Source organism: Siphateles boraxobius, unplaced genomic scaffold, assembly GCF_051911475.1.
Source record: "Siphateles boraxobius isolate OS27281-9 unplaced genomic scaffold, OSU_SipBor_1 29, whole genome shotgun sequence".
In the NCBI taxonomy this organism is placed as follows: domain Eukaryota; kingdom Metazoa; phylum Chordata; class Actinopteri; order Cypriniformes; family Leuciscidae; genus Siphateles; species Siphateles boraxobius.
In genome coordinates this window covers 20,211,058-20,235,801 of record NW_027508908.1, presented here as the reverse complement: position 1 = coordinate 20,235,801, position 24,744 = coordinate 20,211,058, and the positions used below count along the sequence as shown (strand labels likewise).

At 35.7% G+C, this 24,744-nt stretch overlaps 3 protein-coding genes across 21 annotated transcripts in view; 1 reads left to right on the top strand and 2 right to left on the bottom strand.

The window, feature by feature from the left end:
* The window catches only part of ppp1r9alb (protein phosphatase 1 regulatory subunit 9A-like B), a 29,988-nt gene extending 27,576 nt beyond the window's left edge, over positions 1-2,412 (bottom strand). For 4 of the 14 annotated variants that reach the window (XR_013207836.1, XM_077246737.1, XM_077246740.1 and 1 more), the window contains exon 1: positions 874-1,081. Coding sequence is in view for 2 of the 14 variants with exons in the window: in XM_077246739.1 (XP_077102854.1) it covers positions 874-884 (11 nt within the window). In the remaining 12 variants the exon portion in view is untranslated. Of the gene's footprint in view, positions 1-608; positions 1,082-2,224 lie in introns of those variants that run through there. The other 10 variants (XM_077246738.1, XM_077246746.1, XM_077246748.1 and 7 more) reach the window with 6 other exon arrangements.
* A 671-nt stretch (positions 2,413-3,083) lies between these two features.
* Positions 3,084-13,979, top strand: eef1a1b (eukaryotic translation elongation factor 1 alpha 1b). 5 transcript variants are annotated; one of them, XM_077246807.1, is made up of 9 exons: positions 3,084-3,188; positions 9,236-9,408; positions 9,801-9,909; positions 10,088-10,267; positions 10,367-10,663; positions 11,467-11,617; positions 11,927-12,183; positions 12,331-12,565; positions 13,249-13,979. In XM_077246807.1, the coding sequence occupies exons 1-9, from the start codon at positions 3,186-3,188 to the stop codon at positions 13,371-13,373; spliced, it is 1,530 nt and encodes a 509-aa protein (XP_077102922.1). In that variant the 5' UTR covers positions 3,084-3,185; the 3' UTR covers positions 13,374-13,979. The 5 variants fall into 5 exon arrangements, with proteins under 5 accessions (XP_077102922.1, XP_077102926.1, XP_077102924.1 ...); XM_077246808.1 differs by lacking the exon at positions 3,084-3,188 and adding an exon at positions 8,044-8,109; XM_077246811.1 differs by lacking the exon at positions 9,801-9,909.
* Positions 13,980-14,027: 48 nt separating this feature from the next.
* The window catches only part of kcnq5b (potassium voltage-gated channel, KQT-like subfamily, member 5b), a 146,041-nt gene continuing 135,324 nt past the window's right edge, over positions 14,028-24,744 (bottom strand). For both annotated transcript variants that reach the window (XM_077246787.1, XM_077246788.1), the window contains exons 12-14: positions 20,070-20,201; positions 17,721-17,847; positions 14,028-16,102 (exon numbers count right to left, since the gene is read on the bottom strand). In XM_077246787.1, the coding sequence (XP_077102902.1) occupies positions 14,981-16,102; positions 17,721-17,847; positions 20,070-20,201 (1,381 nt within the window). In that variant the 3' untranslated portion in view covers positions 14,028-14,980. The remainder of the gene's footprint in view (positions 16,103-17,720; positions 17,848-20,069; positions 20,202-24,744) is intronic.

The following is a 24,744-nucleotide window of genomic DNA, read 5'->3' as shown; positions in this document are numbered from 1 at the left end:
AACCTGTCAGTCTGTATGTTAAATCAACTAATTAACTCTCTTCTCAATACATTTACCCAAATATCTATTTTATACAGTATTTATATCAGTGTTTTGGGAAAATACATAATTCAGTATTAACTCCTTTCAAATGCTTTCATGTAGCACTGTAAATATTTTGTTAAATTTAGAAAAATACCAGAAACTGTATAAGTGCAATATACCTAGCCTATCTAATGCTCTAATAAAATATTTGGATATTGTAAAATGTACTGAAAATATCAGATGGCGATGGAAGGCCTCTTCTGCGATTTTGGCCATTATTGACATAACAGAGGACACCCATATCCACAAAAACACCATCAAGACACTAAACTGTTCTTAACATAGCATGACATCGAACACAAACACTGCATAATTGATAACACAATAAGAAACAAAATAAATAAACAAATGTAGTAGGTTAATGGTGTAAGGAACTCTGAGAATTCCCTTTTCTCATAAGTTACCAAGGCGATTCATACTTTTTACCAAAACATAGCTTAAATATTTGTCCGTAAATTGTTCATACTGTTAATTTCACAAAAAAGAACATATTAAAATAATACAAAACAGTCTTTTAAACTTACCGTTAACCAATTGACAGCTTTTTCTTTATACATTCTTAAAATGTTGAATAATGTTTGTAGGCTATAACAGGTAAGTTAACAGGTGTCCGAATCATATTATGTCTCTCTCTTTTTTGACAGTCGATCTGTTCCCATTGACTGCTGTAACCGACTTAAATTCTAAAGAAGCTTGACAAATTTAAGTTTCTGTAGGCTAAGTAAGGAAGTTTATCTTTACATTTTTGAAAACAACACGAATTTACCGGATAAACGAGTCTAAACCTACCTGAACTTCATTCATTCGGACTTAAGGAAGAACTGAGAAACCATAACCAAAGCCCAAACAATCACAAACTTGTTAGACGTCGTCATTCTTTTCTTCGAGGTCTACATGTCTTTCTCCGTGTATGTAACCAGCTCAACAAACCTTATCCCCACATGCGCGCGCCCTCCTTCAGCGTCATACCCGCTGCTTCTTTCCGGAGCTCGCGAGTCAGGCAAGCACGCGCACGGAGTGGCAGAGAAAAAAAGTACTTGGACAACCGTGGGAAAGTCAGTAATCTAATCTCATCCATAAAGTAACAGCTAAATCCAGATAAGGACCAGGGGCTAGTGTAGCCTATTAAAGACAATACATATTTAGAACAATTACCACAAAAATAAAAAAAAATACATTTGGTAAATTGTATAGGAACCGTTCTTACACTGATTTTAAAACGACACCCAAATCTTCCCTGAGTGAAAAAAAAAAGAATAGTTTGAAGGTACAATCCAAATTTTCTCTTTTAATACATATATTTAATGTATTAAAATATTTAATGTATTTAAGAATACGCCTATGGGATCTCAAATCATCAAACTGGTTCCAGTGCACCAGCATTTTCGGGGACACAGCAGCCATATCTGAGTTTAATCTCCCTGACAATTACAAGTAGGTCACCGTTTTAGTGCTTCTGAGATGAGTGGAGCAGAGGACAAAGGAAAAGAAAAGGAGCTGAAAGGAAAAGAGGAGAGAAGGATTGAAACAGCATTGCAGATCAATGTCATTAACACAAACACATCTGAGCATAATGCAAAAGAAAAGAGAACCAGGCAAAAACACTGTTCACTACTGACAGTGATAACTGCCAATAAAATGACGTGAAGATTTATGATAAACCATTTTGCTCTAGACGTTTTGTCTGTTTGTCTTGGTGTGGACTGTGTTCCATTGTAAATTACAGTGTAATGTGTGACCATAAAGCCTCTAACAGATGGCATTTTGTAACTATATTGAAAGTAGATTATCTCTGCTGATCTGCTGTTCACTGACAATCAGCATAACTGAAGCATGCAGTTCCATTTAAAACTCCATGGTGATTACTGATGTAAAATAAACATTTTCCAGGGTCCTGGGTCTCTCAGAAATAGCAACAAACAGCTGATCCTGAGAAAAAATTGTGTCACGAGGTTCATTCTTAGAGATCTTTGATGTTTTCCTTTCCCAGCACCAATGAGAAAACTGTCTTAAAACTAAACCCATAACTTCAGTTATGTAATCAAATGCATTCCTTTATTTAACCCCCCCCCCCCCCCCCCCCAAAAAAAAAAAAACAGAAGCAAATGAAAGAGGAAAAAAGGAAAAAAGGGACACTTACCATATCTATGATATTCCTTTTTCAATTGAAAAAAAGCTTTACATCTCAATCCAGATTTGATGAATGAAACAGTTGTCTTTAGCCTGTGCTGCTGATCTTAGTCCTGTTTCACTATTTCATGACCTGTGTTTTGTTTCTGTTTGTGGAAAGTTGTGATGATATGACGCATCATCGGCGAAGTCCTTTTTTGCCTGGCCCGGGTTTGTTACATGGCCTGAATTTGGTGCTGTTTTCCCCAGGTGGCCTCAGGACCTAGATTTATAAAAATATCACCCAATCATAGAGGCAGCAAGGAGGAGAGAATACAGAGAGATTCGATCAAATTAGCTAGAACTGAAGTGCAATACAGTTCACGCATTTATAAACAAATGAACTGTTGCTTGAATGTTCTGCATCTTCACAATCAAAGAATCTTGTTTGAAGCAAATGAGAGATGATATAAATAAAAACCTCACATTGTTGATGGCCAGATTTAATTATACTGAATCAGGGGGAACACATAGGCACTCAAAGCTCTGTTTTTCTGTTGGATTTATTCAACAGCATGAATTGATGTATATTGTATTCAAGCAATATGTCAATGGCTGTAAGAGTTTCTCTGACCTCATTAGGGATATAAATAAACCTTGGTCTTGGACTGAGGTTTCAACAGGAATTCTTTCATAAACCATCCCAGTCTAACAATAGGCGTTATCTCTGTATTTATCTCTGTATACACAACCAGCCCACACAATGAAATCTCAAAATATTTATTGAGACAGTTAATTGCAATAGATATGCTTTGTGGGAGTTGGTTAATGAATACATTGAGATAACATTTAAAGTTAACCATGGAATCTCACATTTCCATACTCTCAGCTCCATGGATCAGATGTATGCGCTGGATAGGCTATATATGAAGGACTTTATATAGTAAGCTGTTCTGAGAGATCCGAGGGGTGATGGCGCGACAGATACACAGATGGTGATCTATTTACAACTCTTTATTTAGAACTTAAAGTTTCCCTCGTGTTTTGGCCTGCTACAATTTGTTCATAATTAATCACTCACATAACACTGATAACAATGAATACTCCCACTTAAAGCTATATTTAGTCTCTTTTATTTACAAAAGACAGGCTTGTAGATTCATATCTTAAAGTTTTAGAAAACAAAGACAACATATCTAAAAAATGTGACCTGGATGTTTTTCCTGTTGTTTATGCAAAACTGTTGTGCTGTAAAAAGTCTCAGTCTCCATTATAGTGCACAGTTTATCTAAGCATATTGCTTTTTTTTAAAGCTTTTGCTTGTCTGTTTTTAAGGCCCAAGCCAAAGACATGTTTACAGATGAACACTTTGATTGTATTTCATCTCAGGCTGACATTCAGGGCTCTTGGAAAGTTACTGGCAGGTACAGTGGGATTCAGATGTAAACTACATTATTTACTGGCTCGAGTCACAAGGAGTAATAATGATAACAGCACCAAACACTCATCAAACAATGAGCGTATGTATTTACATATAGTTGTACCAGCAGCTTTGGCTTATGGTCTTCTTCATTATATCAAATAACATATAATTTTTGTATAGCTTTAATAGCTGAAGGTGGGGGTAATAGGTGGACTAGATGGACTTAGGCTCTCCTCTGAATATGAGATGTTGTAGCTCAGAGAACTGCGCTGTGCTTTTTGGGTTGCAATTTCAAATCTTTCATGACTGAGATTTTTCTCTAATTAAACAAATTTAAATAGCATTGATTGACAGTACTAAGGGCACATTTGATTACACTTTATTTAAGTGAAAATAATAGGCCTACTTAAAGGAAAAGTTCACCTAAAAATGAAAATGTTGTCCTTCCTTATTCACCCTTAAGTTGTTCCAAACCCATTTAAAGAATGTTGGTAACCAGACAGCTGATGGACTCCATTGACTTCCATAGTAGGAAAAAAATACTATGGAAGTCACTGTCACCAATACTCTTCAAAAATATCGGCGTTTGTGTTTAGCAAAATAACGAAACTCATACAGGCTTGGAACAACACGAGGGTGAGTAGGCTAAATGATGACAAAATGTTCACTTGTTTTGTGTGAACTACCCCTTTAATGCAACACACTTTTTAATGTCTGGTAAGGGGAGGATTTCAAGTGAAATCACTTATTTCAGCAAACACAAAGTGAGGTCAATTAATCATGCATGGATGCTGACATGTGTTGTATCATTTTATTTACTTATTTATTTACTTACTTACATACTTATTTATTTAGTATATTTATTGTAATTTGCAATTTCTCCCTTACCATGTGAGATAAGATGTAATATATATCATATATTATATCATATAATTTATTTGACTTATTTTAAGATTGAGAATTAGGGGATAAGACAATTAAATAATCATTTCTATTCATAAAAAATTGAAATATAGCCAAATAATTGATGTAATAATTCAAAACACTTCTGATATGATCTTGGGAAAGGTAAAGAAACTATACCTCATGCAAAAGTTAAAGGGATAGTTCTCCCAAAACTAAAAATTCTGTCATCATTTATTCACCCTCAAGTTGTTCCAAACCTATAAATTTCTTTCTTCTGCTGAACACAAAATAATATATTTTGAAGAATGTCAGTAACCAAATATTTTTCAATACTGTGGAAGTCAAAAGGACACATATTCTTTAAAAAAAATGTTATTTTGTGTTCAGCAGACATTCATACAGATTTGGAACAACTTGAGGGTGAGCAAATGATAACCGAATTTTAATTTTTGGATGAGCTATAGCTATAGCTTTAACAACACATCGAAAACCCAAAAACCTGCACACGTTTTGTGGGTGGTTCTTCAACAGGCACTTTTGGTCTTGTGAACTTGAGGGGGAAAAAAGTGTTCAAATCAAAATTGTCACAGTGTAACAGTTAAATATAACTAGTCTAGTTTAATGATCCATAAGAGAACGCACTTGCATTATAAGACAAATTGGTGTTTTTTGACATATTTTCCGATCCGGACTGAACAAATGTAATTTCCATCACATGTAAATATTTGATTATTATTTTAAAATATTATGATATAGATCATTTCTTAAAGTAACACCAGGTCACTTTTCAACCTTCATAATATATTTCCAAGTCTCTTGTGATGGTACATTGACTTACAATAGGTTGAATGACACGTCTGCCATAGCCTGACGGGGTCTGTAGCGTTTTAAATAGTACTTTTAAACTTCGGGTTTCGGGTAGTAACCGGCGAACAAAGAGAACTACAAAACTCGACTGCTTTACGGCATATACGTCACTTCCACCACCACCCCCACTTCCTTAAAATCGCAGCGCTGTCAAGTGTCACGCATTGAGCGTGACAGCCACTCATTTCGGTCTTTTGTCACGCTCTCCCGCCACACATTGTATTTCTCACGCTGAAAAACTATTTGTAATATATTTAATATGCCGCAGCGCCCAAAACTCTGGCCGCGCCGCTCTCACTGTGGAACAGGCATGAATTCAAGCGCGTCTCCGCTGGTGTTGTTCGTCTGGTGTTGTTAGCCAATCAGAAAATAGCACTATTGTATCTGGGTAACATTTAACGCAAAAACCAATGACACCCCGTAGTCTGGGGTGTTTTTTTGTCTGCCTGGCTATCTTATCCTCCGTTTATCTACATGAATCAGTTAATGATTATTTGTCTTGCCTCAAGCTATAATGCAAATCGATTTGTAAAATTTGCAGATTTATTTATGGTAGCTTGATATTATAATATTGACGATATATGGTTATTATCTACCACTCAAACATTGCATTGAAGTATCATATAGATTCAGTAAAACGGTAACCAATAACGTTAGACTAGGCTACTATAATGACACTGGCTTGTAAACGTGATCATCGCGATCATTTGTCGTTAGAAAAAAAATAAAACCCATGAAATTATATTCATATGACATGCTGAAATATATGCCACTGTACCTGGGATGAAGACATTTCACACGCTACGCAAGCAGAACACCTGCATGTGACCTCCTCCTACAGTGTTCAGGGCTATCATGGTTGTCAACAAATGCACGATGACAGAGTTACGACAGTAGTAGAGGACAATACTGTTTCCCAACTGTAGGGGGACCCCGAGAGCAAAAGTTACCTGGTGTTACTTTAACAGTGTAAGACCACTTTCACACATAGTATTACCAGTTTATACCTATATTGCAATTACCATAGATAATTTTCATGAGGCCCAAACACAAAGCTTACATCCACCACAACCTGAAAGATAATATTGGATTGATTAGATAACTACTTGTGTTATTACATTTTGTGGACCATTATCCCATAAACTATGCAGAAGTTTTTAATGAGTGATTAGAATTTTGTAAATATTTTTTAAAAAGTTATGAGGGGGTGGAAATGACTGGGTGTTGTGGAAATGACAATGAATGGACGTCCAGGTAGAAAAACAGAAGACATTTATTTGAAACTTTCTGAAGCAGACAATTTCATTTAACAAATCATTAATCTCATTAGTCATTAGTTTGTTTGGTTCTGTTTTGGTATAGGACTAAGACCTTTCTGCAGTTGACTTCCACGGCATCTTAAAAATAGATGAAAAGGCATTTCAACAAATATATATTTGAATAAATACATTAGCATTGTACATTTCAATAAATAAAATATACATATGTAGCCACACAATCTATGAATTGCGCTTTGTAAGCATAAATGTCATTTCCACCTCACCTTTGTCATTTCCACCCAAGAAGGAATGTGTTGGAAATGATGGTGGTGGAAATGACAATCCTGCAGTATTTTGTAAAAAAATCCAAGCTAGTATTACAGATTAGCTATGAATTGGTAGCTAGCATTGTATGCATGCAAAATACATCTATTTATGTTAAAAAAAAATCTATTTATTTACAAACTCAATTGATGTTACGCCATGTTTGGAAATGACATACAATAAAAATATTTTCATTTCAAGCAATATTTACCTTGAGTTTTCTTCTCCAAATTGGTGAAGAAATTAAAAATCGCCTCCATGGAGGACATGTGCTGTGATGTCATTGTTCAACTCCATAGAAACTACCCAAACAATCTTTAAAAAAAAAAAACTTTTAATAGGGACATTACAGCGTTCGTGAGCTTAGACTTATACTGTTCTATCTCCGTTTAGGGTAGTTCTGAGATATTGAGCATCAAAGGTTTTAAATCCCTGCTGTTTTGTGAGATGGAACCATTTTATTTTATTAATAACTACTAACAAAATAATTTTTTTTTACAAAAATAACACCACACAGGCATTAATAAACACCTAATGGATAACATTATGTCAAAAACTCAATTTCGACCAAAAGGGGAGATAGAACCATATAATTCTAAGCTCACGCGTTGTGGTGGAAATGACGGCAATACTGTGGGACAACTACATTTTGTATATAAAATCACATTAATAGTTGTCTGACCTTAAATACCACAATTATGTTTTGATTATTTTACTGATACTGTATACAGTCATATTAAAAAAAATAGATGAATCAATTTTTACACTTTTTCCATTATTGAAGATCAGAAGTCTGGGTGTGGGACAAGCACAAAACAGCAATATTTGCATCTATAATGATGTTTAAAAAGGTGAAAAAATCATAGTAGTTCCTAAAGTAGACCTACTTTCATTGTAAAGTTAACTATGAAAGTGTGAATTTTTCAAAATTCAATGTTTTTTATAAAATATGATCAAAGGAAATGAAAGTGCCCATTGTCTAAGAATTGCCCTTGTACATGTGCTGCTCGACAGCTCCCTCTAGTGGAACAGCTAGAAACTTCCTTTCATGACATCAGCGGCACTAGGCAGCAGCAGTATCTGATACAGACGCGACTCTCGCTCTGCTGCCCTGGACTACAGGCGCACCTCTCCAAGGTTGGACACCTGAAAAAACACACCCTCTCTACATTTTCTCTATACATTAACGCTTTATAATTACTACTTGCCTTGGTCGGATGGTTAGGTATTGCGAAATGATGTGATGTAGGCTAGCCTAGGCTATTTGAGTTTTATTTCTAGTAAGGACATAATACGGAACATGGCGCTGATTCAACTGACAGGGTCTGTTGTGGAAATAACATTTATATCCTTTGATTCTCCAGTCCCATCTTTGCTCTTTGGCAAGCAGACTATCAGACCACACGCATCTCTTGGTGGGGCATTCATACTGTGTAGCATGATTACATAACCATGTCATATTTGCTCGGTATGAGGTGAATATCGAAATGATTATGAATTATTATTCAAATAAAGATCATATAAGAAAAAAGGTAGGCCTACTTAAATTTTTCTAAAATAAAATATTTGTATTTAGTCTATGTCACATTTTGTCGCATACGGCAGGTAGCCCGTGCTGCTACATTGTAACCCAGGCAGCACTGGGAAAAACATGGCTTTCAAGGATACTATGACATTAGCCGATTCATCTCAAGAATTTGAATAATTTAGGTCAAAAGTTGCAGACGGATGTTTTAAAATATTAATTCGTTTAAATGAGGAATTTTATAATTCATGAAATATTATTATTTTAGAGGTCACTGCTGTATACTAACAGCATTTCTAAACTCTCTACACTAGATTCCTTTCAATATCAAAGGACACATTTATATAACCCTTTATATATATCTACATCCAAAATAATATGAGAGATTTACTTTCTAGTGCAATGATGATTAGGTAGGCTATATCATGAGTTTATCATTTCGAGTCGCGAGTCTGTAAATGTAGCTTATTGTACAGTGTTTGCTTTTAATATGACAATGAAACCACTGATAGTTGGCTTATCGCTATACTGATAAAAAAAAAAATCATAACTTTATAAACAACTTTCAGCCAAATATTGATTTGATCTATTGTAAACCAACTGAATAAAGAAGAGTTAACAAAATATCCAAAAGTATAAAGTGCTATTTTGTGGTTGTTGCAGTACATCTGAGCGCAATTGGACCATAAATAACTTATTTGTATGATTAATAATTTAGTTTCCCCTTTCCTGTTGTAGACTGCCTGTAACCCAACGAGAGCCCAGCGATGGGCAAGGAGAAGCTCCATATCAACATCGTGGTCATTGGCCATGTGGACTCAGGGAAGTCCACCACCACTGGCCACCTCATTTACAAGTGTGGAGGCATCGACAAGAGGACCATTGAGAAGTTTGAGAAGGAAGCTGCAGAGGTATAGCAGTCCAAATATGCAAGACCAAATTAATATAACTACAATTTGTTGCAGTGTTATCATGTGTATATAATTATTCAAAGAGGCCCACTGTGTGAAATATGACCTCAAGCAATATAAACAATCAAGAGTGCATTAATCAGCATTAATCACCGATTTTGAGTGTAAGTTTGCTTTATAATCAATTCTATTAACAATAAGTTAAGAACCAATAACCTAAAATGATAGTTTTAGATACTTTCTTTGGTTCACCGCAGTTTTAAGGAGAAAATACTCAGTAAGGGTGTTGACTTATGGATTTGCATATGGTCTGTCTTAAAGCATATGAAAACGCCACAAAGACATATAAACAACATAAAAGCTTGTTTTTTTTTTTTTTTTTTTTACCACAGGGGGACTTTGGTAGTATCAAATTTCCAGGCAAAACTTTGCTTCCCATTCCACTTCCATTTTTGCTCCACTTCCATAGGCTACTCTGGTCTGGAACACCATAAACAACCAGTGAAGTGATACAAATAGTGACACAACTGTGCTGTTGTTTGACAACACTGTTTGACCTATCAAAATGGAGGACTGAAAATAACTGTTGCATCTTGCACTTGTGTGACTGAGGCAATTCGTTCAAGAAATTCAGTTACAGATCTTTCTCTAAACTTATCTTTGTCCTCACCTTTTATAGATGGGAAAAGGCTCCTTTAAGTATGCTTGGGTCCTTGACAAACTCAAAGCTGAGAGAGAGAGAGGAATCACCATCGACATCTCCCTGTGGAAGTTTGAGACCAGCAAGTACTATGTCACCATCATTGATGCTCCAGGACACAGAGACTTTATTAAGAACATGATCACTGGCACCTCACAGGTTTTTATATCGTCACATAACAAAAAATGATCACACCAAAAAGTTATTTTAATTAGTTATTTTAGTTATTTTAAAAGCATTTAATTTCTGTTGATACAGGCAGACTGTGCTGTGTTGATCGTGGCAGCTGGCGTTGGTGAATTTGAGGCTGGTATCTCAAAGAATGGACAAACACGTGAGCATGCCTTGCTGGCGTACACCCTGGGCGTCAAACAACTGATCGTGGGTGTCAACAAGATGGACTCTACGGAACCCAATTACAGCCAGAAGCGCTATGAGGAGATTGTGAAAGAAGTCAGCACTTATATCAAGAAAATCGGCTACAACCCCGATACAGTGGCATTTGTGCCAATCTCCGGATGGAATGGGGATAACATGCTGGAGGCCAGCCCAAATGTTAGTGTTGTATCACCTAAAGATGTATATCTTTCATATTATCAATAGACTCAATAGTTTTAGATATTAATTAATATCACTGGCATAATTTAGCTCTTTGCAAGCCAACCTATAGTTATGTTATTTGTAGATTCAATATTGTATGCATTACTGCATGCTATGCATTCAGAATATACACAACCATTAAAACATTACGAGTCAGTATGATTTTGTATTGTTTTTGAAAGATGTGTCCTCACTAAGGCTGTATTTATATGATCAAAAACAGTAAAACAGTCATATTGTGAAATATTATTACAGTTTAAAAGAACTGTTTTCTGCTAATATTTTTTTATTCTAGTATTTTATTCCTGTTATGGCACAGCTAAATTTTCTGAAGGCATTATTTCTTCAGTCTTCAGTCTCACATGATCCTTCAGAAATCATTCTAATATGCTGATCTACATGTATACATTTATTCATTAATTTGGTGTTCAAGAAAACAAATCTTATTATCAATTATGAAAACTGTTGAAAGCTGTTTAATATTTTTGTGGAAAATGTGATGCATTTTTTTTCCAGGATTCTTTGCTGAATAAATGGTTCAAAAGAACAGCATTTATTTGAAATATACATATTTTGTAATATTACAAATGTCTTTACGGTCACTCTTGATCAATTGAATGCAGCCTTGCTGATTAAAAACATTAATTTCTTTAAAAAAATCAAAAAAAAAAATCTTACTGACCCCTCCATTGCTTCATAAGAGCTTCCAAATGTTCAATACCAGCCATTAATAATTAATAATAATATATTGTCTGTAGATGAGCTGGTTCAAGGGCTGGAAGATCACTCGTAAGGACGGGAGTGCCTCTGGGACGACTCTATTGGAGGCTCTGGATGCCATTCAGCCTCCAACCCGCCCCACTGACAAACCCCTCCGACTCCCGCTGCAGGATGTGTACAAAATAGGAGGTATAAGGAGACCCAGACTAAAAAAGGGTCTCAATAAAAACACTTGTTAAAAATAAACTTTAAGGTCATTATGCACATTATAACTAATCTTTTTCTTGTAAAGATGTGTGCCCTATGAATTACTTATAGTTTTCTATGTATATTAGGATGGTATTGGAGAAAGTATTATACACATCACATCACCTTTAAGTATGTTAATCCCACAAGGGTATTTTAAGAAATAAAATAAATAACATCACAAAGACTGATATTTCCAGTAAATAATCCCAACAAACATCCCTCTTTTACCTTTGCACTCTTTCTGTGTAGGAATTGGTACTGTGCCTGTGGGACGTGTAGAGACAGGTATTCTGAAACCTGGTCTAGTTGTGACATTTGCACCTGTGAACGTGACCACTGAGGTCAAATCTGTGGAGATGCATCACGAGGCTCTATCCGAAGCTCTTCCAGGTGATAATGTGGGATTTAATGTGAAGAATGTCTCAGTCAAAGATATCCGACGTGGGAATGTTGCAGGTGACAGCAAGAACGATCCTCCACAAGAGGCGGCGAGTTTCACAGCTCAGGTAAAGATCTTAGTTATGTGTTTTTATAGGGTTTCAATTACAAAAGCCTACTGACACAATTCATGATCTAATTTTTCTGAATATGCCTGTTAGGGATTATCTTTTTTATTACAAACTATTAACTTTTTCACTTTCTGCTCTGGTCAGGTGATCATTCTGAACCATCCAGGTCAGATCAGTGCTGGTTATGCCCCAGTTCTCGACTGCCACACTGCTCATATTGCCTGTAAGTTTGCCGAGTTAAAGGAGAAGATTGACCGTCGCTCTGGGAAGAAGCTAGAAGATAATCCCAAATACCTGAAGTCTGGGGATGCTGCTATTGTAGATATGATGCCAGGCAAACCCATGTGTGTGGAGAGTTTCTCTGAGTATCCTCCTCTTGGTAAGGGTCATATCTTCATTTGGATTTAAAGTTACTTATTCCTCTAGTATGTTTACTATAAAACAATTTATTACCAAAGTCACTCCTACTGCAAAGATTCCCTAATTTTTTTCCCCAAGTGATTTTCAAGAATATTTCACCCTTTCAATGGCGGGCACAAAATGATTAATTATAGTTTTTTAATTTTTATTTTTGGGCATTTTATCCTTTATTTGACAGGGCAGTTTAGACAGGAAGTGATTGGAGAGAATAGAGGGGAACAGCAAAGGACTTTTAGCCAGGACTGAAACTTGCACCCAAATAGGCTATGGCTCTTACAAAATAATTTATAATTAAAATAATATCAATTCATGAAGCGCAGCTCACACAAGTCAATTTCAAACCATTCAACTTTCTGTTGGTCAGTATGGTGAATTTGCATGACCATCTTGAACCTGAATTTCAGCTACGGAAATTTTCAGAACAGTATAAATGCACCTCAAAATGCTTAGTAAAATGAAAATGTAATCAAATATGTTAATACATTAATAAGTTGTATATATATACAGTATTGTAGTATGTAGGAAGGCGTAAAATGCAGTATGAATAAGAGAGTTTCTTGATTTTTGGCCTCAAAGAGATTGAAGACCCTTGATTTATAATCATAACTAAGTTCTGTTTTTCTTATGATCTTCATGTCCCAGGTCGCTTTGCAGTGCGTGACATGCGTCAGACCGTAGCAGTGGGCGTCATCAAGGGTGTTGAGAAGAAGACTTCTTCCTCCGGGAAGGTCACGAAATCTGCCCAAAAGGCCCAGAAGAACAAATGAATGTTGTGCTGGGCTGCTAATACTTGGGTCAGCCACACCATCCCTCCTCTTTTCAACTCCATAAACAAAGCTTGGTTAATTATCACAATGCATCGCAAATGCAGAAGAAGGAAAAGTAAAACTTGCGCCTGCTTGACAATGATTATGATATATTTATTGTTTTTGGTATGCTTAACTGAATGTTCTGTTTGAATTTTAAGTCTTCGTTGTGGTATTTGATCTATTGTTAAATTGTTATAAGCACTTTAAGAAGATCTGCCTCTAGTGGGAGTGTGGAGTAAGCTTTGTTTATCCTGTATCCCAGCTTGTATGCAATCCCTAAACCCTCTTGCTAACATTGCTAATGTGACCTGGCTTATAGTCCAATAGGTTGAAGATTCTATGTTTGTCTGTTCTGATTCGATGTGATGTCGTTTTTTGCAGTCTTTCTCTGTGTGCATGAAGCTAAAGTAGCTAGCGCACTTTACTGTTTACCCTGACAGTGCTCCGACGAAGCATGAGCTGTCCTGTTTGCACTTGCACTCATGTACTTTAACGAGAATATGACTCTCCATTACCTAATGTGTGTCGGTTCTTAACCAACAATAAAATGCATTTGAACTCTGATGTCTGCTTCTAAATTACCAGACAAAGAAATAACAACAAGAGAAGATATTTTCACAAGCATCTTTGATGAGTATAGGCATGTATGCTATTGTATTTACGTCAGATTTTGGAGAGATCTAACACATATATTCACTGCCGTTGCACATGCCAACTAAAATGATAAAAACAATGACTATAAAAAATAACTATTAGCAAATATTACAGTCTATAATTAACAACAAAATAAAATAACATTTATTATGAATTATGATAAATCACACACATACATTCAATGGTATTAAAATGATTCATAATTGCTATTTTATTATTGTTGTTAATAATAATTAATATTCACAAAACTAACAGGTATGATATTAAGTTGGGCAGCAGCTGCGATGTGATCAGAACTAATTACAAAAACAGCAACTAATGTAGTATGGAAACTATCAGGTGCTTCTCTCAAAATTGAATCTGCTTTATCAAAACTGTACAGTTTCCTTCAGTTTCTACCACTTTTTTTTACATAAGAAAAGTAAATGACATTTTAATACAATATGATAAATTCAGAAAGAAAAAAATATGTTTTTATCTATTTTATACCATTTTTATCTATTTTTAGGCATTTCGTAAATTTCGGGTTGACAAGGCTTTTTGTAATGAGACTGTGTTTCTGTATGCTGAAGACATGCAGTGTTCATGCAGTCCAGTCAATAGTTCATGCCATCTATGATTTTGATCATTTCAGCAGGTTGATTATTAATCTACCACATTCTAGATTTTTTTTAAAAATGTTACAGTACATTTGAAAAAGAACAATGCATGCAATGACATGTCATTTACGGTGACCAATACAAAATCATAATTGATTCTTTTAAATAAACCAAACTAATAAAACGTATAAAAAATATCTAAATGTACTTTTTTCCTCATAAAAATACAAAAAACCTACAAAATAAAATAAGCTCTCGTATAAAAGTTTCATTCCATCAGAGGTGGTTTCTAAGAACACTTTAGAGATTGAGTTATTTTAGTCGAACATGTGGCATATTCATAGTCTCATTGCTGTCCGTATTGGGGGAATGTCCACGTGCTAGGCTGTGACTAGCACCAGCCGTAGTACTTGTCCTAAGCAGCTCCGAGGAGTAGGATGCATCAATTGGGGGCTGAGAAAGAAAGTCAAACCCTTGAGTATGTGTCTTTGAGACCTCCAGGTCTCTATCGCTGATGAAGAGATTAGCTTCTCCCCAGCCCGTTACCCCCATCTCGATGCCCCCAGCTGAAGAGTCCTGGCTGCTGCTAACACTAGTGGAGAAACTAGCCTGACTAGAATGCATGTCCAGACCCTCTAGAGCGGGCTGCATGAGGTCCTGCACAGACAGGGACTTCCCCAATCCTCTGTCTTCACTGCATTGGCCTTGAACCGGGACAAGAGGCGAAACTGGAACAAGGGGGTCCATCTCTGCCTCTGCATCTAGGCTTATATGTCTCCTCCAAGAACTGTCTTCTTTAGCATTTGGTCTGTTTTTTTGCTGAAGCTTGCAGCCCATACTAGAGTTAAGTCCAAAGTCTATCCCAACTCCTCTAAAGTATGATTTGGCGTAGTCGGCAGGGTCTGACCTAGATGGTCCCATGCTGCAGACATGGCCTGGTTGTGGAGGAACAGTGGAGAGTTGAAGTTTTGAAGAGGCTGTGGTTGGTAGAGGTGGAGCTGGTTGACCAACGTATGGAAAGTGGCTCACAGAGGAGTGAAAGCTATTGGCGCTGAGGATTTGAGATGGACTGCCTTGTGCTGATGGACACTCCATGGATGGGGTTGAAGGAACCTGGAAGGTTGAAGGGTTAAAAGGTGAGGCAGAGGCTGGATTGAGCCCAGGGGAAGATGTTGTGGAGTTGTTCTGGTTGAGGTTGAGTTCATTGGGGGCTAATATTAGTTGGAGAGCCCTGGGATGATTGCCATAGATGGACTGGCTGACCTGGGAGGAGCAAGAGAGATCCTTACTGAGGATGGTGCTCTGATAGTCTGACGTCTCCTCCAACCCAAATGGAGGAAGAGAGGAGAGAGTGAGGGCAGAGGACGAACCCTTTTGCAGAACCTGCCGGTAGATGTCCAGCAAAGAGTCCAGCTTTGCTTCAATAGACTGTACCTATAGAAAATATATATGGAACACAGAAATATTGTTTGTCAGAAAACATTATGTTTATGTTATGTTTAATTCAGTGGTTCTCAACCTTTTGACTCAAAAGCCAAATATCTGTTTCTGTCACAAAACTCTTGATGATGGATCGTTATCTGCTATATTACATCAATTTACTACATGGCACGAGCCAATTGGTCTCTGTTGTATCTGCAGCCAATGAGCTTGCTTGCTCAACATTTAAATAGTTTGGTTTTGTGATTGCTTACAGCAATCATAAACTCTCCACTACCCCCAGTTCCACCTGTGTAGATGTGCAACTGGTTATTTCATGTATGCTATTTGTGCAGCAACAGTATGTCTCACATGTTCACAGCAGCTTGTCTCTGAATGTATTGCAATAATGAACAGCAGCAGCAGCAGCGTCTTAGCAGATCTATTCTGCCAATACAAAATTCCTTAACATTGCCATATCCATTACTATGCTAATCTATTTAGAGAGCTCTCATGATAGAAAGCTGCTTTTTCTCAAACTTTTTTTTTGACAGAAACCGGGACTATTGATATATTAAATTAATCATTATTCATTTTCAGATTCTAGAAGTTTAAAGAACTGTAAAACTTCTGGGGGGGGGGGGGGGGGGGGGGGGGTGCATTTTAGCACTTTAATTTAGTTAGGTTATTTTAATATGTTAATAATAATTGATTAATTTCCATGCTGTTAAGTCATCCTGCGGCTCCCTTGGAATTTTGCTGAGTTCCCTTTTTGGACCCTGGTCCCTTGGTTGGGAACCACTGGTTTGATAGTATTATGTTTAATATGACAATCAAAACAAACAGCAAAACATAAGACAATGACATAATAAGAAAACTATAAAAAAATCAATTTTTAAAAATCAATTTGATCAAAAAATCAATAAGAATTCATCACCTTGGAATTACAGTATAAGGTTTTATCTGACATTTTTCACAAAATTTAGTTATTCACATGTACTTATTGTGACCATTTATTAACATTATGTGATGTTTTTTTTATGTTGTGTACAGTTTGGGACCTTTTATTTAGAAAACAAAAAGGTTATATCTACAAAGTCGAAAGGAATGCAAAAACTTTGAAGCTCAATATCTCAAAACTGCTCAGAATGCAGATAGAGCTTTATAATTCCAAGGTGGCGATTTTCTGAAAAGGATTATTACACGGTATATTGTGAATCATTTCCATTCAAAAACTGTCAATAATCAATTTCATTTATTTGTGTGTATTTAGCATATGTAAAACACTAACTATAAAAAAGCCTCATCAAGACTGAGTCGGCCATTTTACTATAAAAATGTTTTAAGTCATTTCTAGCATCATCAATTTCACCCCAGAATGTTCTTAAACACAAGTAATCCTTCAAAATAGTAATAAGACTTATTACTTTCAGAATAAAAAGAAAAGAGTGTTGTAAGATACTTTTATTCTAAACATCCACAGGGCTAAAACTGCCCATAGTTGAAGCAACAAACTGTCTCATTTCTGTCATATTGAAAACCAGTGCATTATTCAAGGATTCAGTGAGGTGGAATGATTCAATGTACATTGGATTGTGTAATGCATTGTTTAACCAAGTGTCTCTATACTCACCTGTCTCTCTACCTTACACACCCTTCCCAACATGCTCACATCTTCCAGAATGTCTCCATCAGATAACAACTTTTCTCTGACCTTCTTATCCACAGGCATCTGGCCCCTACCAAGAATCTGATCCACCCTGAAGGTGAGAGACATTAAGACAGGTGAAAAGAAATTAATATTTACATCCCAATAAGTAGACAGAGAACTGAAAAGAAAAAAACAAAATGTCAATGTCATCAAGCTGTGATGTGACAAATCCCATAGCACTTAACTGCTACTATAAGTGTAGGCTACGACCAGATTCAAGATTTGAATTTACTATGTATCTTGTACACTGAAATATACAGTGAGGAATTCAAAAGTATATAGACTCACAGCTCAATTGATTTGTTCATTTAGAGTCTATGAAGAATGTCATAAACTGTAATATCTGGTTGTGGTCACATGGTGGCACTAGTCTCACTTCATTGAAACATTGATAATTTGAATCACTATAGGCTTCATTGAAGAAATGTAATGAAAATATACAGATTTAAAGTGACCAAAAAAAACAACAATAAATTGCCCATAAGACCTATGATGCTTATAAAGACAAAAATGTCTTAAAAAGAGCAACTAGGCACATCTTGTCTGCCTTTTTTTTTTTTTTACTTTTAAAAGTAGACTGCATCTCGTCTCACGGGATAGCAAAGAGTCCACTTACTGCACACTTCAGAATCTCAGTAGATGCAATATGTCATTTGAGTATTGTTTGTATGGATGTAAAATAAGGTGTCTCTGAAACAAACAAAAAATGTTGAATTGCACTTATTAAAAAAAAAAAAATGCATTGCATACACAGTCCACATAACCAGCAGATGGTACAAGAGGGTTATGACAAAGACCAAACCAACAGGTATTTTCATTCATTCATTCACAAAAACTGATTTACAGAAATAGAGCAATAAGTCTTTTTTTGATGTAATGTTTGGTCTGCACATCAGGGTCATGGTGAATAATATATCTCCTTTGCGGTGGAGAATATTGCTTACATATACACGGGGATAAGAGTAATCGCGAAGACTTATAATTAAATGTAAACGCAGCTTTCGTGTCCTTGGCCTTGTATAATCATAACATATACTTAACGCTTGCAACATTTTTGTAAATAAGTTTTTGTGAATGAATGAGTGACTCTGCCTGTTGTTTTGGTCTTTGTCATCACCCGCTACTGTTTAGGTGACTAAAAGCAGATGGTTATTATGCATCTGTACTCAGTGTTGAATATTCTGCTGAATTTGAACCACTGCATTTCTTAAAGTGATTTTTTTAAAGCGAAATAAAATGGACTGAAAATTGCCTGTCGAATATAATAGGTGGCATTTTTAAACAGACTGAATATTTTGGAAATTAAGTCTGGAAGGAGAATACAGATTCTTACATTTTTAATAATGATATTGTGTAGGAAATGTTTTCATTTTAGTATTAACAAATTAAAGATACCCTGCTGAATTTCAGCCCCCGAAAATGCAAGCCCTGAAAATACAATGCATTTAAATGCAAGCACTGTTAATGAAACAATTTTTCTTTTTATTAAGTGCAATTCAACATGTTTTTTTGTTTTAATGACATTAGTCGTTATTTTACTTCCATCTATTTACAATGTCGATCAATAATAGTGAGTATTCAGACGTTCTACACATTTGACATTTTTTCCATACTGTGTACAGCCTAACAGTGCACATATTTGAGTGCAGGGATTGTTTTAAGTTGAAAATGTATATAACCATGATGAATAATGGAGCATAATGATATGCAATAATGATACATAGCTTCTTAAACGCTCAACATCGCATTGTCTGACAGAACCTCAGGGCTTCCCCACCACCCAGTGACCCATATATGACCAAGGAGAACCACTGCCTCAGGGTCATCAGAACACATGTGACATGATGGCATTAATATGAACCAGACATACCAGTGAGAATATGATGTAGAGGTCATAAAAGTGGCCACTTTGGCCACCTTTAGAAATCACTCTAATATGCTGATCTAAATGTACATTTCTACATTCATTCATTGATTTGGTTCTCAAGAAACATTTCTTATTATTATCAATGTTGAAAACAGTTGCACTGCTTAATATTTTTTTTGTGAAAACTGTGATACCATGTCTTTCAGGATTCTGTGATGGAAGAGAAATAGACATCTTTTGTAACATTATAAATGTCTTTACCGTCACTTTTATCAATTTAATGCATCCTTGTTGAATAAAAGTAAAATAAATAAATACATTTTCCAGACCCCACACTTTTAAATGTTAGTGTATAGTTTGCATACAAGGAAAAACATGTTCAGACAGTAGTTGGTTTGTCTTACCTTGTTTGCAGACTCTTAATTCGGCAGAGCATGTCTAGGTGACCGGCTGAATATTGCTCTATTACATCCTTCACATCGTATGGGCGTAGAGTTTCCTTAAACTTCTTCTTTGCCACATGGAATTTCATGATCCTGCAGAATCATATAATAATAATTAGGGGTGTCCCCGACTAAGGATTTTCATAGTCGAATCAGAATCGTAAAGTCTTCCCTATAGTCGACTAATAGTCGAATCGTGTGTGGGGTTGTGGAGGGGGCGGGGCTTTAACATTTTAAAGCCGCGATGTACAGAGCATCACAAAAAGATATAGAAAAAAATGTAGAAAAACATTTCGGATCAATACAACTAAGAAATAACATAAATAACTGCAGAAAGGCCACACTGCAGACAGGATTTGCATTTCACATTCAAATCAAATTAAATCGGCTAAATTGCCTGTGCGAGCAGGCTCAAGTAGCCTACCTACAGAGCGCAACATCTATGCACCGAAAAATAATCAACAATTAATTTACAGAATTGAATTAGCACAGAATATACCTTTCTAAAAAAAAAAAAAAATGAAATAACTCTGAAACAAGTCACAAGATGCAGAACAAATGTGTGCAAACTGCCTAAAGTGCAGGGGAACATATATTCAAAACACAAGCCACAAATAGTTAAATTAGATTACCCTGAGTGATCAATAAATAAAAATAAAAAATAAAGATATTATTAAAATATCTAAAGTATAGCCAGAATGGTCAACCTTGTCTTTTTAACTGCAGAAACAACAATAAACGCTGAACTCGAGTGACAGTTTATCTAAACATGTTCACAGCATCCAAAAATCAAATTAGAACCGGCTGAAATTTTTTGAAATCACTTGTAAAAATCTAGTCTTTCACTCTGTCTCTCTGTGTCCGTTTGAGTCTTTTCAAATTGTGTGCGCGGATAAAATCTAAAACACTTAACATGAACGTTTAACGTTAAACGTTTAACGGCTTAATGTCCTCCTAAGACAGTTATATCAAAAGATCAAATTGTATACACACCTTATTAATCAAGCATACTGTATAGCCTACAGAAAAGCAGATGAGCCCAGAATATGAACGCAACGCGTTTAATTAAACGCTAATTTTCCTCCCATTGAAAACCGTTATTATAAAGAAAATTCTTTACGTGACTTTCTATAGGACTAGGAGGAACACGTTGCGTTCATATTCTGGGTTCATTTGCTTATCTGCACATTGTATGGTTTCTTAAAGAGGTAGCCTACTATAGGCCTACATTAATTAAGCCATGTAAAAGTACCCTAGCGTTTTAAAAGCTTTTTTCACGTTAAGCGTTTTAGAATGTCCAGAGGAAAACCAACTGGCCTGCAGAAGTGCGATCATGGTTTTTCTGATGCTAAATCCAGTTTGGGAAAATATCCTTTCTGATGGTGTGCATCCACTCTTTAGATTTTCTTATCCCAGACATTTTTAAAGATTTAAATCCCTGCCGCCAAAACGCTACTCTATCGGTCACGTATCGAAAGTGAAACTTAAATCTGTCACGGGGTGTTTGGATTTATTCATGCACGTTAAACTATTTAAAGCTTCTTCCTTTGCACATTTGTATTTACAGCATTATCATAATAGGCTCCTATATTAACGTATTGACAGAAAACCAGTAGGCCTAGTTCTATGTGAAATCAGACATTGAGCACACTTATAACCTCTGCGAAGATTCGACTGTGAGATTGGTAGTCGAATCAGGCTCCTCCTATCGATGCATCGAATCTTCGACTGTTCGGGGTCACCCCTAATGATAACATTATACTTGTATTAAGGAGTATACAGCTCAAAACAAATATGACAGCACAGATCATTTTATGTGCCAATTTGTCTTGTTCTGAGTGAAATAGTAAAGGATAAATTGATGCACTTTCAGCATCTAAATTATAACGGAACAATTCAAAAACTGAATCAATGTCTTGAAACAATTAATTTGCATTTTGTGTTGACTCAGCTTGACCACAGCAATGTTTCTGCAAACTTAGATGACCAAATGACAGCAGAGACAAATCTAACACCCTGGGAAAGTCTGAGCATGGCATCACACATACAGTAAATGTCAGGGTCCAACCAGGCCCCAGTTGAAAGCTACAGGGTTACCAAAGCACTTCAGCTAAAGGCTGGAATATTCAGTCAAGCGGGACACCCTATTAAGACTGAGTACATTTTTCATTCCTCATAATAAAAGCAAAATAGAGAGGCTGGAAAAGATGAGCACATCCTGTCAATATAGAAATCAACTTTCTACTGACCCTCACCTATACTAGACAAAAGAAAAATAAATGTGTGTGTTTGATATGTGTGAAGTGTGTGGATGACAGTACTTTTTCTTGAATGTGAAATTAGTGAAATGAAATGATACGCTGATTCATCTCATGCTCTCAGTGAGAGTAATTAAATAAGACTGACAAGCTGACAATTCATTAAAGGTGATGTGTGCATTTTTGTGTATTTATGTTAAAATACTTTCTCCTGTCTCAGCTTAGGCTACAGGTTTTAAGTTAACCTTTTGTAGGTTTATTTCCCTGAAAGGTGTAAACTCTGTGGCTTTGTGGTGCTATTAAAACATTGCAATTTTTTAGCTTGCTTGAGCCTGTACCACAAAGCAGGTTTAAGCAGCGAGCCAGGCAATTTTGAGTTTAGTTTGAGCTAATCATGGATTTGAATAGGTAGTCGTTGTCATAAAAACAAATGTTGTACGACTAACGTGCTTAACAAGGAGTAAATCACGTACTGTATGAATCATCTCTCTCTCCATGTCATTGTATATATATATATATTTAAGTTACTGAGTTTCTTTTTTAACCACGGGGGAGGGGTGGGGGACTATCTCGGTTTGTAGACTTTCACAGTATGATAACCATCTCAGAAAATATCACGGTTTGCAGTATTTATCAATTATTAAATAAATAAATAAACGGTATTATTAAATTATGGTTGTTATTATTATTTTTATCATCATCATCAGATAAAATTATTATTATTATTTTTTTAGAATGATTGAATGACATTAGAATGACTTGTAACCATTTGGTTTGTTTTGTTTATTAAAATTTCAATAAAACTTGTCTAATCAACTAAATTCAATAATTGATAATGAATTAGATTAACAACTTATTTTTAACATTAATAATTTATTATTAAATTATTAAAATTTTTAAGAATATTAAATAGAGTCCTATGAAATGTATTTCATTCAGAAAATTATTTTTTCTTTTTATGATTAAATACAAATATTATATCAAAAACAGTGGTAATCAAATTAAAATTTAAACTTTTATCCTTTTATTTTTTGGGGAAGTGCTGCAAAACAGTTTTACTAAATTAAATCATGGACAAAAAATATTCCTTAAATAATATTCACATAAATTGTCTTATTATTATTCTTAGAAGTGCGTTCTATTGTAGGCCTACAATAGTCATATATTTCTTTCATAATTTCTCCTAGTTAAACCGAACTTTTATTTTGACGGGTTGTAGGTTTTTTTTACAGTCTATGATCTAGTCATGAAATCTGCATCATTACCGCATGGCACAAACTGATTGGCCCCTGCTGATCCTGCAGCCAATGAGATTGCAAGGCATGGTCAACCTTTAAATACTCTGGTTCAGTGTTTGCTGTAAGCAGTTATTTTTTCAAAACACTAAAAGATGTTGCATGGTCTGCATTTTAATAATAAAACAAACATATAGCTGTTCAAAATCATGTTTGATGTTTTACAAGTTGAGTATGATACAAAAAGTGTATAAATAAGCATGTAAGCACCCACAAAACACTGGACGTCGGATAGACGTGCAGATCATGTCTATATTGGGTCCGTAGGTCCATGACCAATTCTGGACATCTATTCGACGTCCAAACTAGGTCCACTATTTGGACGTCCAACCATGACCCAACTTGGATGCCATGTTGACGTTCAACATTTGACCGTTGAACTGGGTCATCATTTTTTGGACCTCATTTGGACGTCTATTACAGGGGCAGGAAATTGACATGATTAACATGCAATATTTTTTTTATTTACAAATTGTACAAACACAGATTATTAGCTGTAGCTCAAACAGTAGAGCGTTGGTACTTGTGTAACGGCTACCTAGCGCAACGCCTAGATAATGGGTTCGATTCCCAGGGAAAGCAATAATGTAAATATGTAATGCAATGTAAGTCACTGTGGATAAAAGCATCTGCCAAATGCATAAATGTATATACATGGTAAAAAAACGTCCTCTACCCTTTTGAAACATGGGACTACAGTTATAGAAGTTATAGAAGATACTAAATTTGATGTTGAAAAGACGTACACAAACGACCACAAAGTCAATATTAGACATGCAAAAGACGTCGAATAAAGACGTCGAGTGGCGTTACAAAACAACCCCTTCAGTGGACCGAAATTGGACGTCCAAAAATTACATAGAAAAGACGTCACTCTGACGTCACATTGCGCAGTGGGTAAGCTAGCATGATTATGCATTTTGAGTCAACAGCAGTAGCAGTAGCAGTAAATACACCCATTCAAAATGATGTTTGATGTTTTACAAGTTGTGTATGATGCAAGGCGTAAATATTAAGCATTAGCAAAGCTAGCATGAGAATATGCATTTTGAGTCGATAGCAGCAACAGTACACCTGTTCAAT